Genomic DNA, 14,280 nt, shown 5'->3' on the forward strand with positions numbered 1-14,280 from the left:
CCTCTATATATACCAATATTGTTCTTTTAAATGTGGGGCCTAATCTTTCTTAAAGTATAAACCTATTCATCAACGTACACAGGTATAGTGCAAAAAACAGGATGTCTTTTTATAGAACAATCATATTTGTATTTTGCTTTCTCCTAAAGGCAACTCGCAAATTCAAATTTTTCATTAAGTCCCTTGGGGGACAATGTTTTTAGAGTGTACATCCATTTTGTCTCTTTTTGTAGAAGACACTTGTGATTGTCTCCTCTTCTTCCTGATGTGATGCCTCTATCAATACCCGCAAACCTCAAGGTTTCTGGGTTTTATTCATGGCATTCCAAAAAATGCCTTGCCATACTTGTGTCCTTCAGGGAGGTAATGTCATCTCTATGTTCTCTTATGCAATCTTTTATCTGTCTTTTCGTTTTTCCAACATAGAATTTTGGACATGAACAAGAGAGAAGATAGACCACTCCAAGGGAATCACAATTAGTAAAATGTTTAATCTGATATTGTTTTTCCCCTGTACTAAAGGTTTTTGTCCTTACCATAAATGGGCAATAGACACTTTTACCACATGGAGAGTTTCCCTTTACCTTATGGGAACTCCGCCAATTACCCATATGGGGAGATCTTACATAATTACTTTTTACCAATGCATCTTTCAAGTTTTGCGCTCTTTTTGCTGTCATTAGAGGAATTTGACCCACTGTAGGTAGTGCCAGTTTTTTTGAAAATTGATCTCATAGTCTCCCACTGACAATTAAACTTGCTGATAAATCTGATTGTATGACCTTCACTGTCTGTTGTCCTATTTTCCCTATACAAAAGTTTATCTCTTTGAGTGTTTCTTGCTATCTTTCGTGCTCTTTTTACAGATTTTTTTGAGTAACCTCTCCTCAAAAACCTATTTTGCATAAGGTCAGCATGTTCTTCAAATTTTCTATCCACTGAACAATTCCTTCTGAGCCTCAGGAACTGTCCAATAGGTACCCCTTTCTTAACACTTGCTAGGTATCCACTAGAGGCCTCAAAGATGCTATTTGTAGCTGTATATTTTCTAAAATTTTCAGTAGTTAAGTTCATTTTCATTTATTTCTGAAGTCAGAAAAATATTTCTGTTGTTTTTCTTTAGTTCCAGAATGAACTCCTTTAGCAAATCCACTGGGCCATCCCATAGCAACAGGATATCATCCACATAACAAACCCAAAGGTGTATGTATTTCTCCACAATGTCCCCATGTCTGTCAAATACATCAGTTAATTCCCATGCACCAAGGTGCAAGCATGCATAAGTGGGGGGGGGGGTACAAACTGCCCCCATTGCAGTGCCTTTAAGTTGTTGACATATTTGATTGTCAAACATGAAGACATTGTGGGTCAAGACAAACTTCAACAGTTCAATAACAAGATCTGTATGTTTATCATATGGCTCGCCTCTTGTCTCCAGGAAATGCCTGGCCGCCTCAATCCCTATATCATAAGAGATTGATGCATACAGGCTCACCACATCTAGTGACACCAAGACTGTAGTACTTGAAACTGTCAGGCCATCCAGTTTCCTCCATAGGTCGAAGGTGTCTTTTACATATGAAGGTAGGATCACCAAGAATGTCCTTAAAAATGTATCAATATAGTTTCCAACTTTCTCAGTCAAGCTACCAATCCCTTAGACTATGGGATGACCTGGTGGATTTTTTTTATTCTTATGCAATTTTGGTATTGTGTAGAGTGACAGGATGCTCAGAGTACATACATTTAAGATCTTTCAGATCAATTAGTTTCTCTAATTTAGCATCATTCAAGATCTCAAAAAATTCTGATTGCACTTGTACTTTGGCTATCTCCTTCATTTTCACTTAAAAGGGAAATTAGATCAGTCAATGCTTTACTATCACCAATACCTAGTTTCTTTCCATCTGTTTTTATATCCCCATTAGTTTTTCATAATTTGTGACAGGACTATTTTTCTACCAAATAAATTAAGATCTTTTAAGACTTCAAATTTTTCCAATTTGGCTGTGGGGCAAAAGGATAGGCCTTTTTTGAGGAGGCTAATGTGTGCCCGATTAAGTTGTAGAGATGATAGATTAACTATTTGTATGTCATCTTGTTCTGTTGGATGTTTCCCTAAAATTCCTTCCTCTTTGTTTGGAAGCAACTTACCTGGATGTGGTCTTTTGAAATAATATGTCTACAGATTCCAAGTTTAAAAGGAACACACTAAGTGTCATGGGAGCGGCGATACCAAGCGCAGCATGACTACCTCATGAACAACTACGGAACAAGTACACACAACAACTAAAGCACTAAAGTCTAAAGGAACCTGCAGTAAACAGAGATCTGGTAAAGGAGGGAATGAAGGCTTCAGGTAGGATGTAATTGCTCCATTTTTAAATATAGCGGTGTAATATATGAAGCCGAGTTGCGGAAGGTAACGTTCCCCACCTGTTATTACAGTAATGTATAAACTGCAATTGTTCTTATACGAAGTTGGCAATTTATACAGCTGTTTCACTTTGGACTGGCTTGCTGTTTAATTAACCTGTCTGCTTGCTTGCTTGCTTGCTTGCTCACTAACGCTTACTGACACAGTGTGATAATTACTTGGAGGACGATTTGACAGACTGCTGCACATAACTATTATACTGGCTCCTATTTTTGATGTTTTTTGATGCTTTTGGATTTGCCTAATTTCCAAATAGCACGTCTTTTTTGGTGCTGCTTTGAGTGTCAGCGATGATCACTTTAAGTCTCCAATATGAACTTATCATGGCTATTATAAGTTATTTTTGACTTAGGCTGTTTTTTCAGTGTTTGAACGCATATAGGAGGTTGTGCCTGTATTTTGAATGACTGCTTTGGGTATGGTTGAGTTTTACATATAATATGATGTATATATTTTTATTTTACCTGTCTATGCTCATTTTGTGTCAGTTCAAGAGTTTAGAACTGTGCAAATGCAATAATTAAAAAGTGTTTTGACATTTAAAAGAGTGCTGTATTACCTGTCTTTCTATAGGACTTTCTAACAGGTTAGGTCCTTCTCTTTCTAATCGTGTTGAAGAAATATATTATTTAGAACATTGACAATATTTGTTTGTCCTTTTATCAGGCTCTTCACTGCATTGGTCATAAACTGTGTGTGCGCCTGTTGTGTGTGTATGTATGTATTGGGTACTTGTAAAGCGCAGCTAATCACCCGTAAGGGTCTCAAAGCACTGCTCATTTTATCGACTTTGGAAGAATGAAAGGCTGAGTGGACCTAGCAAGAAATTGAACCTGCAACCCTTGGGTTGCTACAGAGGTCAGCCACAGTGCATTAGCATGCTGAGCTATCTGTCCTCAGGAGGAGCTGCTGCACGGGGGGCTGGTGCAGGGATATCTTCTGCAGGGGGGCTGTTGTGCCCTCCGGGAGGTCAGCATTTCCTCCAGGAAGACCCTCATCAGCTCCACCTCAGGGATTTGGAGGGATGTTCTCCTCAGGAGGAGCTGCTGCATGGGGGGCTGGTGCAGGGCTATCTTTTGCAGGGGGTCTGCTGCTGCACGGGGGCTGGTGCAGGGATATCTTCTGCAGGGGGGCTGTTGTGCCCTCCGGGAGGTCAGCATTTCCTCCAGGAAGACCCTCATCAGCTCCACCTCAGGGATTTGGAGGGATGTTCTCCTCAGGAGGAGCTGCTGCATGGGGGGCTGGTGCAGGGCTATCTTTTGCAGGGGGTCTGCTGCTGCACGGGGGCTGGTGCAGGGATATCTTCTGCATGGTTCTCCTCCTGTTCTCTCCGATGTGGCATGTCACCTTCTGCACCACTCTCATGCCTGGGTGAAGGAGGAGCATGTTCCTGCTGCGTTTCCTCCTCACCGGCCCTAGACTCTGTATATTTGAAAATTAAAGAAAACATAATTTATGCTTACCTGATAAATTCCTTTCTTCTGTTGTGTGATCAGTCCACGGGTCATCATTACTTCTGGGATATTATCTCCTCCCCTACAGGAAGTGCAAGAGGATTCACCCAGCAGAGCTGCATATAGCTCCTCCCCTCTACGTCACTCCCAGTCATTCGACCAAGAATCAACGAGAAAGGAGAAACCAAGGGTGAAGTGGTGACTGGAGTATAATTTAAAAGATATTTACCTGCCTTAAAACAGGGCGGGCCGTGGACTGATCACACAACAGAAGAAAGGAATTTATCAGGTAAGCATAAATTATGTTTTCTTCTGTTATGTGTGATCAGTCCACGGGTCATCATTACTTCTGGGATACCAATACCAAAGCAAAAGTACACGGATGACGGGAGGGATAGGCAGGCTCATTATACAGAAGGAACCACTGCCTGAAGAACCTTTCTCCCAAAAATAGCCTCCGAAGAAGCAAAAGTGTCAAATTTGTAAAATTTGGAAAAAGTATGAAGCGAAGACCAAGTTGCAGCCTTGCAAATCTGTTCAACAGAGGCCTCATTCTTAAAGGCCCAAGTGGAAGCCACAGCTCTAGTAGAATGAGCTGTAATTCTTTCAGGAGGCTGCTGTCCAGCAGTCTCATAGGCTAAACGAATTATGCTACGAAGCCAGAAGGAGAGAGAGGTAGCCGAAGCCTTATGACCTCTCCTCTGACCAGAGTACACGACAAACAGGGAAGACGTTTGTCGAAAATCCTTAGTTGCCTGCAAGTAGAACTTGAGGGCACGAACTACATCCAGATTGTGTAGAAGACGTTCCTTCTTTGAAGAAGGATTTGGACACAAGGATGGAACAACAATCTCTTGATTGATATTCCTGTTAGTGACTACCTTAGGTAAGAACCCAGGTTTAGTACGCAGAACTACCTTGTCTGAGTGAAAAATCAGATAAGGAGAATCACAATGTAAGGCTGATAACTCAGAGACTCTTCGAGCCGAGGAAATAGCCATTAAAAACAGAACTTTCCAAGATAACAATTTTATATCAATGGAATGAAGGGGTTCAAACGGAACACCCTGTAAAACGTTAAGAACTAAGTTTAAACTCCATGGCGGAGCAACAGTTTTAAACACAGGCTTGATCCTAGCTAAAGCCTGACAAAAGGCCTGGACGTCTGGATTTTCTGACAGAAGCCTGTGTAACAAGATGGACAGAGCTGATATCTGTCCCTTTAATGAGCTAGCCGATAAACCCTTTTCTAAACCTTCTTGTAGAAAGGACAATATCCTAGGAATCCTAACCTTACTCCAGGAGTAACCTTTGGATTCGCACCAGTATAGGTATTTACGCCATATCTTATGGTAAATCCTTCTGGTAACAGGCTTCCTAGCCTGTATCAGGGTATCAATAACCGACTCAGAAAAACCACGTTTTGATAAAATCAAGCGTTCAATTTCCAAGCAGTCAGCTTCAGAGAAGTTAGATTTTGATGTTTGAATGGACCCTGTATCAGAAGGTCCTGTCTTAGAGGTAGAGACCAAGGCGGACAGGATGACATGTCCACTAGATCTGCATACCAAGTCCTGCGTGGCCATGCAGGCGCTATTAGAATCACTGATGCTCTCTCCTGTTTGATTTTGGCAATCAATCGAGGAAGCAGCGGGAAGGGTGGAAACACATAAGCCATCCCGAAGTTCCAAGGTGCTGTCAAGGCATCTATCAGAACCGCTCCCGGATCCCTGGATCTGGACCCGTAGCGAGGAAGTTTGGCGTTCTGGCGAGACGCCATGAGATCTATCTCTGGTTTGCCCCAACGTCGAAGTATTTGGGCAAAGACCTCCGGATGAAGTTCCCACTCCCCCGGATGAAAAGTCTGGCGACTCAAGAAATCCGCCTCCCAGTTCTCCACTCCCGGGATGTGGATTGCTGACAGGTGGCAAGAGTGAGACTCTGCCCAGCGAATTATCTTTGATACTTCCATCATTGCTAGGGAGCTTCTTGTCCCTCCTTGATGGTTGATGTAAGCTACAGTCGTAATGTTGTCCGACTGAAACCTGATGAACCCCCGAGTTTTTAACTGGGGCCAAGCCAGAAGGGCATGGAGAACTGCTCTTAATTCCAGAATGTTTATTGGCAGGAGACTTTCCTCCTGATTCCATTGTCCCTGAGCCTTCAGAGAATTCCAGACAGCGCCCCAACCTAGTAGGCTGGCGTCTGTTGTTACAATTGTCCAGTCCGGCCTGCTGAATGGCATCCCCCTGGACAGATGTGGCCGAGAAAGCCACCATAGGAGAGAGTTTCTGGTCTCTTGATCCAGATTCAGAGTAGGGGACAAGTCTGAGTAATCCCCATTCCACTGACTCAGCATGCACAATTGCAGCGGTCTGAGATGTAGACGTGCAAAGGGTACTATGTCCATTGCTGCTACCATTAAGCCGATCACCTCCATGCATTGAGCTACTGACGGGAGTTGAATGGAATGAAGGACACGGCATGCATTTAGAAGCTTTGTTAATCTGTCTTCTGTCAGATAAATCTTCATTTCTACAGAATCTATAAGAGTCCCCAAGAATGGAACTCTTGTGAGAGGAAAAAGAGAACTCTTCTTTTCGTTCACTTTCCATCCATGCGACCTTAGAAATGCCAGAACTAACTCTGTATGAGACTTGGCAGTTTGAAAGCTTGAAGCTTGTATCAGAATGTCGTCTAGGTACGGAGCTACCGAAATTCCTCGCGGTCTTAGTACCGCCAGAAGGGCACCCAGAACCTTTGTGAAGATTCTTGGAGCCGTAGCCAATCCGAATGGAAGAGCTACAAACTGGTAATGCCTGTCTAAGAAGGCAAACCTTAGATACCGGTAATGATCTTTGTGAATCGGTATGTGAAGGTAAGCATCCTTTAAATCCACTGTGGTCATGTACTGACCCTTTTGGATCATGGGTAAGATTGTCCGAATAGTTTCCATTTTGAACGATGGAACTCTTAGGAATTTGTTTAGGATCTTTAAATCCAAGATTGGCCTGAAAGTTCCCTCTTTTTTGGGAACCACAAACAGGTTTGAGTAAAACCCTTGTCCTTGTTCCGACCGCGGAACCGGATGGATCACTCCCATTAATAACAGATCTTGTACACAGCGTAGAAACGCTTCTTTCTTTATCTGGTTTGTTGACAACCTTGACAGATGAAATCTCCCTCTTGGGGGAGAGAATTTGAAGTCTAGAAGGTATCCCTGAGATATGATCTCTAGCGCCCAGGGATCCTGAACATCTCTTGCCCAGGCCTGGGCGAAGAGAGAGAGTCTGCCCCCCACTAGATCCGGTCCCGGATCGGGGGCCCTCGGTTCATGCTGTCTTTGGGGCAGCAGCAGGTTTCCTGGCCTGCTTGCCCTTGTTCCAGGACTGGTTAGGTTTCCAGCCTTGTCTGTAACGAGCAACAGCTCCTTCCTGTTTTGGTGCAGTGGAAGTTGATGCTGCTCCTGCTTTGAAATTCCGAAAGGGACAAAAATTAGACTGTCTAGCCTTAGCTTTGGCTTTGTCTTGAGGCAGGGCGTGGCCCTTACCTCCTGTAATGTCAGCAATAATTTCTTTCAAACCGGGCCCAAATAAAGTTTGCCCCTTGAAAGGTATATTAAGTAATTTGGACTTAGAAGTTACATCAGCTGACCAGGATTTTAGCCACAGCGCCCTACGTGCCTGAATGGCGAATCCTGAGTTCTTAGCCGTAAGTTTGGTTAAATGTACTACGGCCTCCGAAATGAATGAATTAGCTAGTTTAAGGACTCTAAGCCTGTCCGTAATGTCGTCTAGCGTAGCTGAACTAAGGTTCTCTTCCAGAGACTCGATCCAAAATGCTGCCGCAGCCGTAATCGGCGCGATGCATGCAAGGGGTTGCAATATAAAACCTTGTTGAACAAACATTTTCTTAAGGTAACCCTCTAATTTTTTATCCATTGGATCTGAAAAAGCACAGCTATCCTCCACCGGGATAGTGGTACGCTTAGCTAAAGTAGAAACTGCTCCCTCCACCTTAGGGACCGTTTGCCATAAGTCCCGTGTGGTGGCGTCTATTGGAAACATCTTTCTAAATATTGGAGGGGGTGAAAACGGCACACCGGGTCTATCCCACTCCTTAGTAACAATTTCAGTTAGTCTCTTAGGTATAGGAAAAACGTCAGTACTCGCCGGTACCGCAAAGTATTTATCCAACCTACACAATTTTTCTGGTATTGCAACAGTGTTACAATCATTAAGAGCCGCTAAAACCTCCCCTAGTAATACACGGAGGTTCTCCAATTTAAATTTAAAATTTGAAATATCTGAATCCAATCTGTTTGGATCAGAACCATCACCCACAGAATGAAGCTCTCCGTCCTCATGTTCTGCAAGCTGTGACGCAGTATCAGACATGGCCCTAGTATTATCAGCGCACTCTGTTCTCACCCCAGAGTGATCACGCTTGCCTCTTAGTTCTGGTAATTTAGCCAAAACTTCAGTCATAACAGTAGCCATATCTTGTAATGTTATCTGTAATGGCCGCCCAGATGTACTAGGCGCCATAATATCACGCACCTCCCGGGCGGGAGATGCAGGTACTGACACGTGAGGCGAGTTAGTCGGCATAACTCTCCCCTCGCTGTTTGGTGAAATTTGTTCAATTTGTACAGATTGGCTTTTATTTAAAGTAGCATCAATACAGTTAGTACATAAATTTCTATTGGGCTCCACCTTGGCATTGGAACAAATGACACAGATATCTTCCTCTGAATCAGACATGTTTAACACACTAGCAATAAACTTGCAACTTGGTTACAATCTTATTTAACAAAAACGTACTGTGCCTCAAAGAGCACTAAACGATTAAATGACAGTTGAAATAATGAACTGAAAAACAGTTATAGCATCAATCCTTAAAAACAACACAACTTTTAGTAAAGGTTTGTTCCCATTAGTAAAGTAACAATAATTAAATTTGAAACATAAAAATTACAGAGCAACGTTTTTAATCACAGTCAATATATAAGTCTCACAGCTCTGCTGAGAGAATCTACCTCCCTCCAAAGAAGTTTGAAGACCCCTGAGATCTGTTAGAGATGAACCGGATCATGCAGGAAAAACAAGAGTAACTGACTGGAATTTTTTGATGCGTAGCAAAGAGCGCCAAAAACGGCCCCTCCCCCTCACACACAGCAGTGAGAGAGAAACGAAACTGTCACAATTAAAACAAGCAACTGCCAAGTGGAAAAATAATGCCCAAATATTTATTCACTCAGTACCTCAGAAAATGCAAACGATTCTACATTCCAGCAAAAACGTTTAACATAATAAATACCTATTAAAAGGTTTAATGTACTTTTAACAGAGTAATTCCGGTGAAATACCATCCCCAGAATACTGAAGTGTAGAGTATACATACATGTCATTATAACGGTATGGCAGGATTTTCTCATCAATTCCATTCAGAAAATAAAAACTGCTACATACCTCAATGCAGATTCATCTGCCCGCTGTCCCCTGATCTGAAGCTTTTACCTCCCTCAGATGGCCGAGAAACAGCAATATGATCTTAACTACTCCGGTTAAAATCATAGTAAAAACTCTGGTAGATTCTTCTTCAAACTCTGCCAGAGAGGCAATAACACGCTCCGGTGCTATTGTAAAATAACAAACTTTTGATTGAAGTTATAAAAACTAAGTATAATCACCATAGTCCTCTCACACATCCTATCTAGTTGCTGGGTGCAAGAGAATGACTGGGAGTGACGTAGAGGGGAGGAGCTATATGCAGCTCTGCTGGGTGAATCCTCTTGCACTTCCTGTAGGGGAGGAGATAATATCCCAGAAGTAATGATGACCCGTGGACTGATCACACATAACAGAAGAAATAAGAGATATTAGCACAGTTCCAAATAAAGATGTAAATGTTATATATGAAGTGTATTAATGAGGCTGCCTTCGTAATTCAATTTTAACCAAAAGCAATCAATACGATTTACTTATTTGCAAACCCATCTTTTGGATATCTAGATGGTCAATATGAATGTATTTTTGTGTGCGTTGTAAATATGTTTAAATGCACTCATAATCTGTAGACTAGATACTAATGTGATATCTTTTCTTCAAATCCAATTTTTTCAAGGTAATTCTGAATGCATTTTCATAATAATGTTTAAAAAAGCATAATTGCGTTAGTCATATCCATAATTTATTTTGCGTGTGAATCGGTTATGAGGTGGATGGAAAGAGATTTGTAAATGAGCTTGCCAGCAGATGAGAAGTGCAGATTCCCGGTATTGATTACTCCTTCGATTCTGACTAGGGCCACCTCGGAGATGTTGGGACACAGCATTTCCTCCCAGCGGCTGTAGACGAATGTCTGCTCCGGCCCGCCACCGGTCCCGGTATTTTATTGCCTCTCCCTGGCGGTGCTGTATGGATTTTACATCCCTCCTGAACTCCCCAACTGCATTGACAGCATCATGATCTGGGCTGCATATGGCATCCAATCACAAAAGGCTCACTAGTTGCATTTAACAGACTGTCATTGCTAGTCAGCAGAGTGCCTAGATGCAGCCCAGATCATGATGTCATTAGTGGGCTGAGCTTGCCAGCCATTTCAAAGTGGCCAGAGACAATATTTATTTTAAAATAACTTTTTTTTTTACTGTTCCTGCTGCATGATATAGAAAAGGTGCCGGATGCTATTTGCAGCTTAATCTAAGGTAAGACTTTAAGATGACTAAGGTTTAGAATGTCCCTTTAACTTCTGCAAAGTCAGCTATAGAGCAGCAATTAAGTACTGGGAGATAGCTGAGCTTATCTGGTGAGCAAATGACAAAAGACACATGTGTGTTGTCACCAGCCAGCTTTCAGTAGTACATAAGTTTGTTAACTGAAGTGAAAATAAAAGTATCATAAAATGACACATTCTATCTGAATCATGAAATTGTAATTTCCTATCTTTTTTTTATTTAAGTAACATAAAATGTCTGTGTATAAAGTCTTGCTGGTGATTAATTATCTGGGTTGGTGTAGGTCGGGGGATAATTTGAAATTATTTTATGTACTGTTATGTACAGTACAGTAAAGTAAAAATTAAACTTAAATGTATTAGATATAACATGACATTTCAAACAACTTTCCAATCTACTTATATTATCATTTGTGCTTAGTTCTCTTAGTATCCCTTGTTAAAGAGTAATCCTAGGTGAACTCAGAAGTGTGCACGTATCTTCAGTCAGCAGAGTTTGCAAGAACATTTATAGCAATTTATAGCAACAAACACTGCCCTTAAGCTCATATAATATCAGCCTCCTAGGTTTACTCTATAACAAAGGATACCAAAAGAACAAAGCAAATTAGATAATAGAAGTAAGTGGAAAAGTGGGGTAAAAGTGAATGCTCTATCTGAATTATCAGCGTTTAACTTTAACGGTCAGATTTGGCTTCTGTCTTTGATGATGTTTTCCTAATTATTCTGTGATATTGTGTTTTTAATTATACAAAAAACACAAAATACTGGTCTGTATTATAATCACTTTTTATTTGCATGAAAAAACATTTTATATCATTATATAGTAAAAAGCATCATTACATGATATATGCACACAATGGTATAAATATACCTAAGACTTGTGCTCTTGATACAAAGGGATTTATCAGACATATAATGTCCCCTTTAGTTATAGTAGCCATTTAAATATTTTTCTCAGTAATTCCTCTGGTATATAACATGTACAATGCTAAGCATCTATTGCTATAAGAAAAGGTTTATCCACAAGATGTGCACATTAAATATATCTCTCAGATGTCAATCATTTGAGACTGATGTTCTTGTTTATATAATTCTCTAACACTCTATTCATATAAAGACTCCTTTATTCTGTAAATATAATTATTTCCTCCCCTATGTAAATCAAATGTACAACTCATAATGCTGGCATATTAATAAACAACACTGGGGGTGCTTTGGTGGTGAATGGTCAGTATGAGGACAGATTTGTATATTCCTATGTGGTGCTTGGATTCTATCAAATTATTATGAGAGAAACTGATGTACACATATATAGAGGAACAAATGACAACAGGGGCTTTTTAACGGGGATTTAGAAAGTATTATTTACAATATCAACCTTTTTGATGCTTCTATTTAAAGAGTTTGTCCTCTTTAGGGTGATTGTAAAAAGGTTTGTACACTGTGTATATAAAGTTTATTTGTGTGTAAATATTTGGTGTTTTGTGATACCTGACTTCAGTAAAAAACTTTTTTCAACTTTCTAAACATGTGAAAGGTTTCTTCCCTTGTGAATCATTTCATGATATTTCAGATAACTCTTTTCTGCTAAACTTTTTCCACATTCTGTACATGTGAACGGCTTTTCTCCTGTGTGAATTCTTTCATGATTTTTCAGATAACTCTTTTCTGTAAAACGTTTTCCTCACTCTGTACATGTGAAAGGCTTTTCTCCTGTGTGACTCCTTTCATGAGTTTTCAGGTGACCATTTTGTTTAAAACTTTTTCCACACACTGTACATGTGAAAGGCTTTTCCCCTGTGTGACTCCTTTCATGAGTTTTCAGATGACTCTTTTCTGTAAAACATTTTCCACACTCTGTACATGTGAAAGGCTTTTCTCCTGTGTGAATCCTTCCATGCTTTTTCAGATCACTCTTTTGTGTAAAACTTTTTCCACACTCTGTACATGTGAAAGGCTTTTCCCCTGTGTGAATCCTTTCATGATATTTCAGACTACTTATTTGTTTAAAACTTTTTCCACACTCTGTACATATGAAAAGCTTTTCTCCTTTGTGAATCAATTCATCAGTTTTCAGACAATCCATTTGTGCAAAACATTTGCCGCACTCAGTACATGTTTGGGGATTCTCACCTGTGTGAATTTTGTGGTGTTCTATTAGATGTGACTTCCATCTAAAGCTTTTCTCACACTCTGTACATATGAAAGGTTTTTCTCCTGTGTGAATCCTTTCATGAGTTTTCAGATGACTCTTTTCTGTAAAACTTTTTCCACACTCAGTACATGTGAACGGCTTTTCCCCTGTATGAATCCTTTCATGCTTTTTCAGATCACTCTTTTGTGTAAAACTTTTTCCACACTCTGTACACGTGAAAGGCTTTTCCCCTGTGTGACTCCTTTCATGATATTTCAGACTACTCATTTGTTTAAAACTTTTTCCGCACTCTGTACATGTGAAAGGCTTTTCTCCTTTGTGAATCAATTCATGAGTTTTCAGACAATCCATTTGCGTAAAACATTTGCTGCACTCAGTAGATGTTTGAGGATTCTCACCTGTGTGAATTTTGTGGTGTTCTAGTAGATGTGAATTCCATCTAAAGCTTTTCTCACACTCTGTACATTGGAAAGGTTTCTCCTTTGTATGAATCATTTGGCTAGACTGTAGACTTTCCCCTTCTTTAATATGTTTTGAAAACTCAGTAAATGTGTGTGGTTTATCATCTGGGATAATAATTTCACTTGATAAGTCATAAATGTTTTCCTCTTGTTTGATGACTAAATTACTCTCTGCACATAATGAGTGCTTCACAGTTCCTGCCAATTCACCATCTTCTTTAATTATCTGCTGCGATATCCCCAATGTTTGTGAATAGTCAGTGTCTAAGACTTTTGGAGTTTGCAGTATCATTCTGATGCTTCCTATAGTGAAGGATGGATATGAACTATTCACGTGTTTGTCTACATAAAAAGAAATGGAATAAAGAAAAATAAGTGTTTATTTCTTTATAGTATAATACATCTAAATAAAAAAACATTTTTTATACTCAAAAATGTCTTCCGTTTTGTATTTTTAAACTTATTTACCTGAAAAATACAAATTAAAAAAAAGGATGAGATAGAATATAAACTACATTACTACATCATAGTAAACTAAATTACTGATTACTGATTAAAACAAGTAATAGGGCCCCATTAAACAAGGTGCTAGATTGTAAGTTCCCACTTGAATAGGGCCTTCAATTCCTCCTCTATGTGTTTGTAAAATTTTGTCTTGTCACTTACAATTTTTATATTGTTGTTTTATTTAAATGAATTGTACCCATGGACATCTCTGTGGAATATGTTGGAGGTCTATAAATAAAGTATAATAATAATGTTTTCAGCCAGGGAACAAGTAAATCTGTATTCAGGAAAAGAGAGGTGGCATCCACCATCCTCATTTAAAATTGCACAAGCAACTGCAAATACAGCCCTGCCCGGCACATGCTCAACCAGTTGGGTGAGAACCTGATGTCTTAATCATCACAGACTAATAATCAGTGTGAGCTGTTTTGAGAGGGTAAGAAGCAGTGACCTTATGATAATCTTTAGCTTTCGGCTGTGGTTGTATTATTTATATAAACAGCTAAAAACTTTATTAGTTTAATT

At 40.0% G+C, this 14,280-nt stretch overlaps 1 protein-coding gene across 1 annotated transcript in view; it reads right to left on the reverse strand.

Annotated features, from left to right (window-relative positions):
* Positions 1–11,402: 11,402 nt before the first annotated feature.
* Positions 11,403–14,280, reverse strand: part of LOC128659204 (gastrula zinc finger protein XlCGF26.1-like) — a 9,526-nt gene continuing 6,648 nt past the window's right edge. Inside the window, exon 2 of the mRNA XM_053712884.1 lies at positions 11,403–13,590. Within this exon, the coding sequence (XP_053568859.1) occupies positions 12,317–13,590 (1,274 nt within the window). The 3' untranslated portion in view covers positions 11,403–12,316. The remainder of the gene's footprint in view (positions 13,591–14,280) is intronic.

This window comes from Bombina bombina, chromosome 5 (assembly GCF_027579735.1).
Source record: "Bombina bombina isolate aBomBom1 chromosome 5, aBomBom1.pri, whole genome shotgun sequence".
Classification (NCBI taxonomy): Eukaryota; Metazoa; Chordata; class Amphibia; order Anura; family Bombinatoridae; genus Bombina; species Bombina bombina.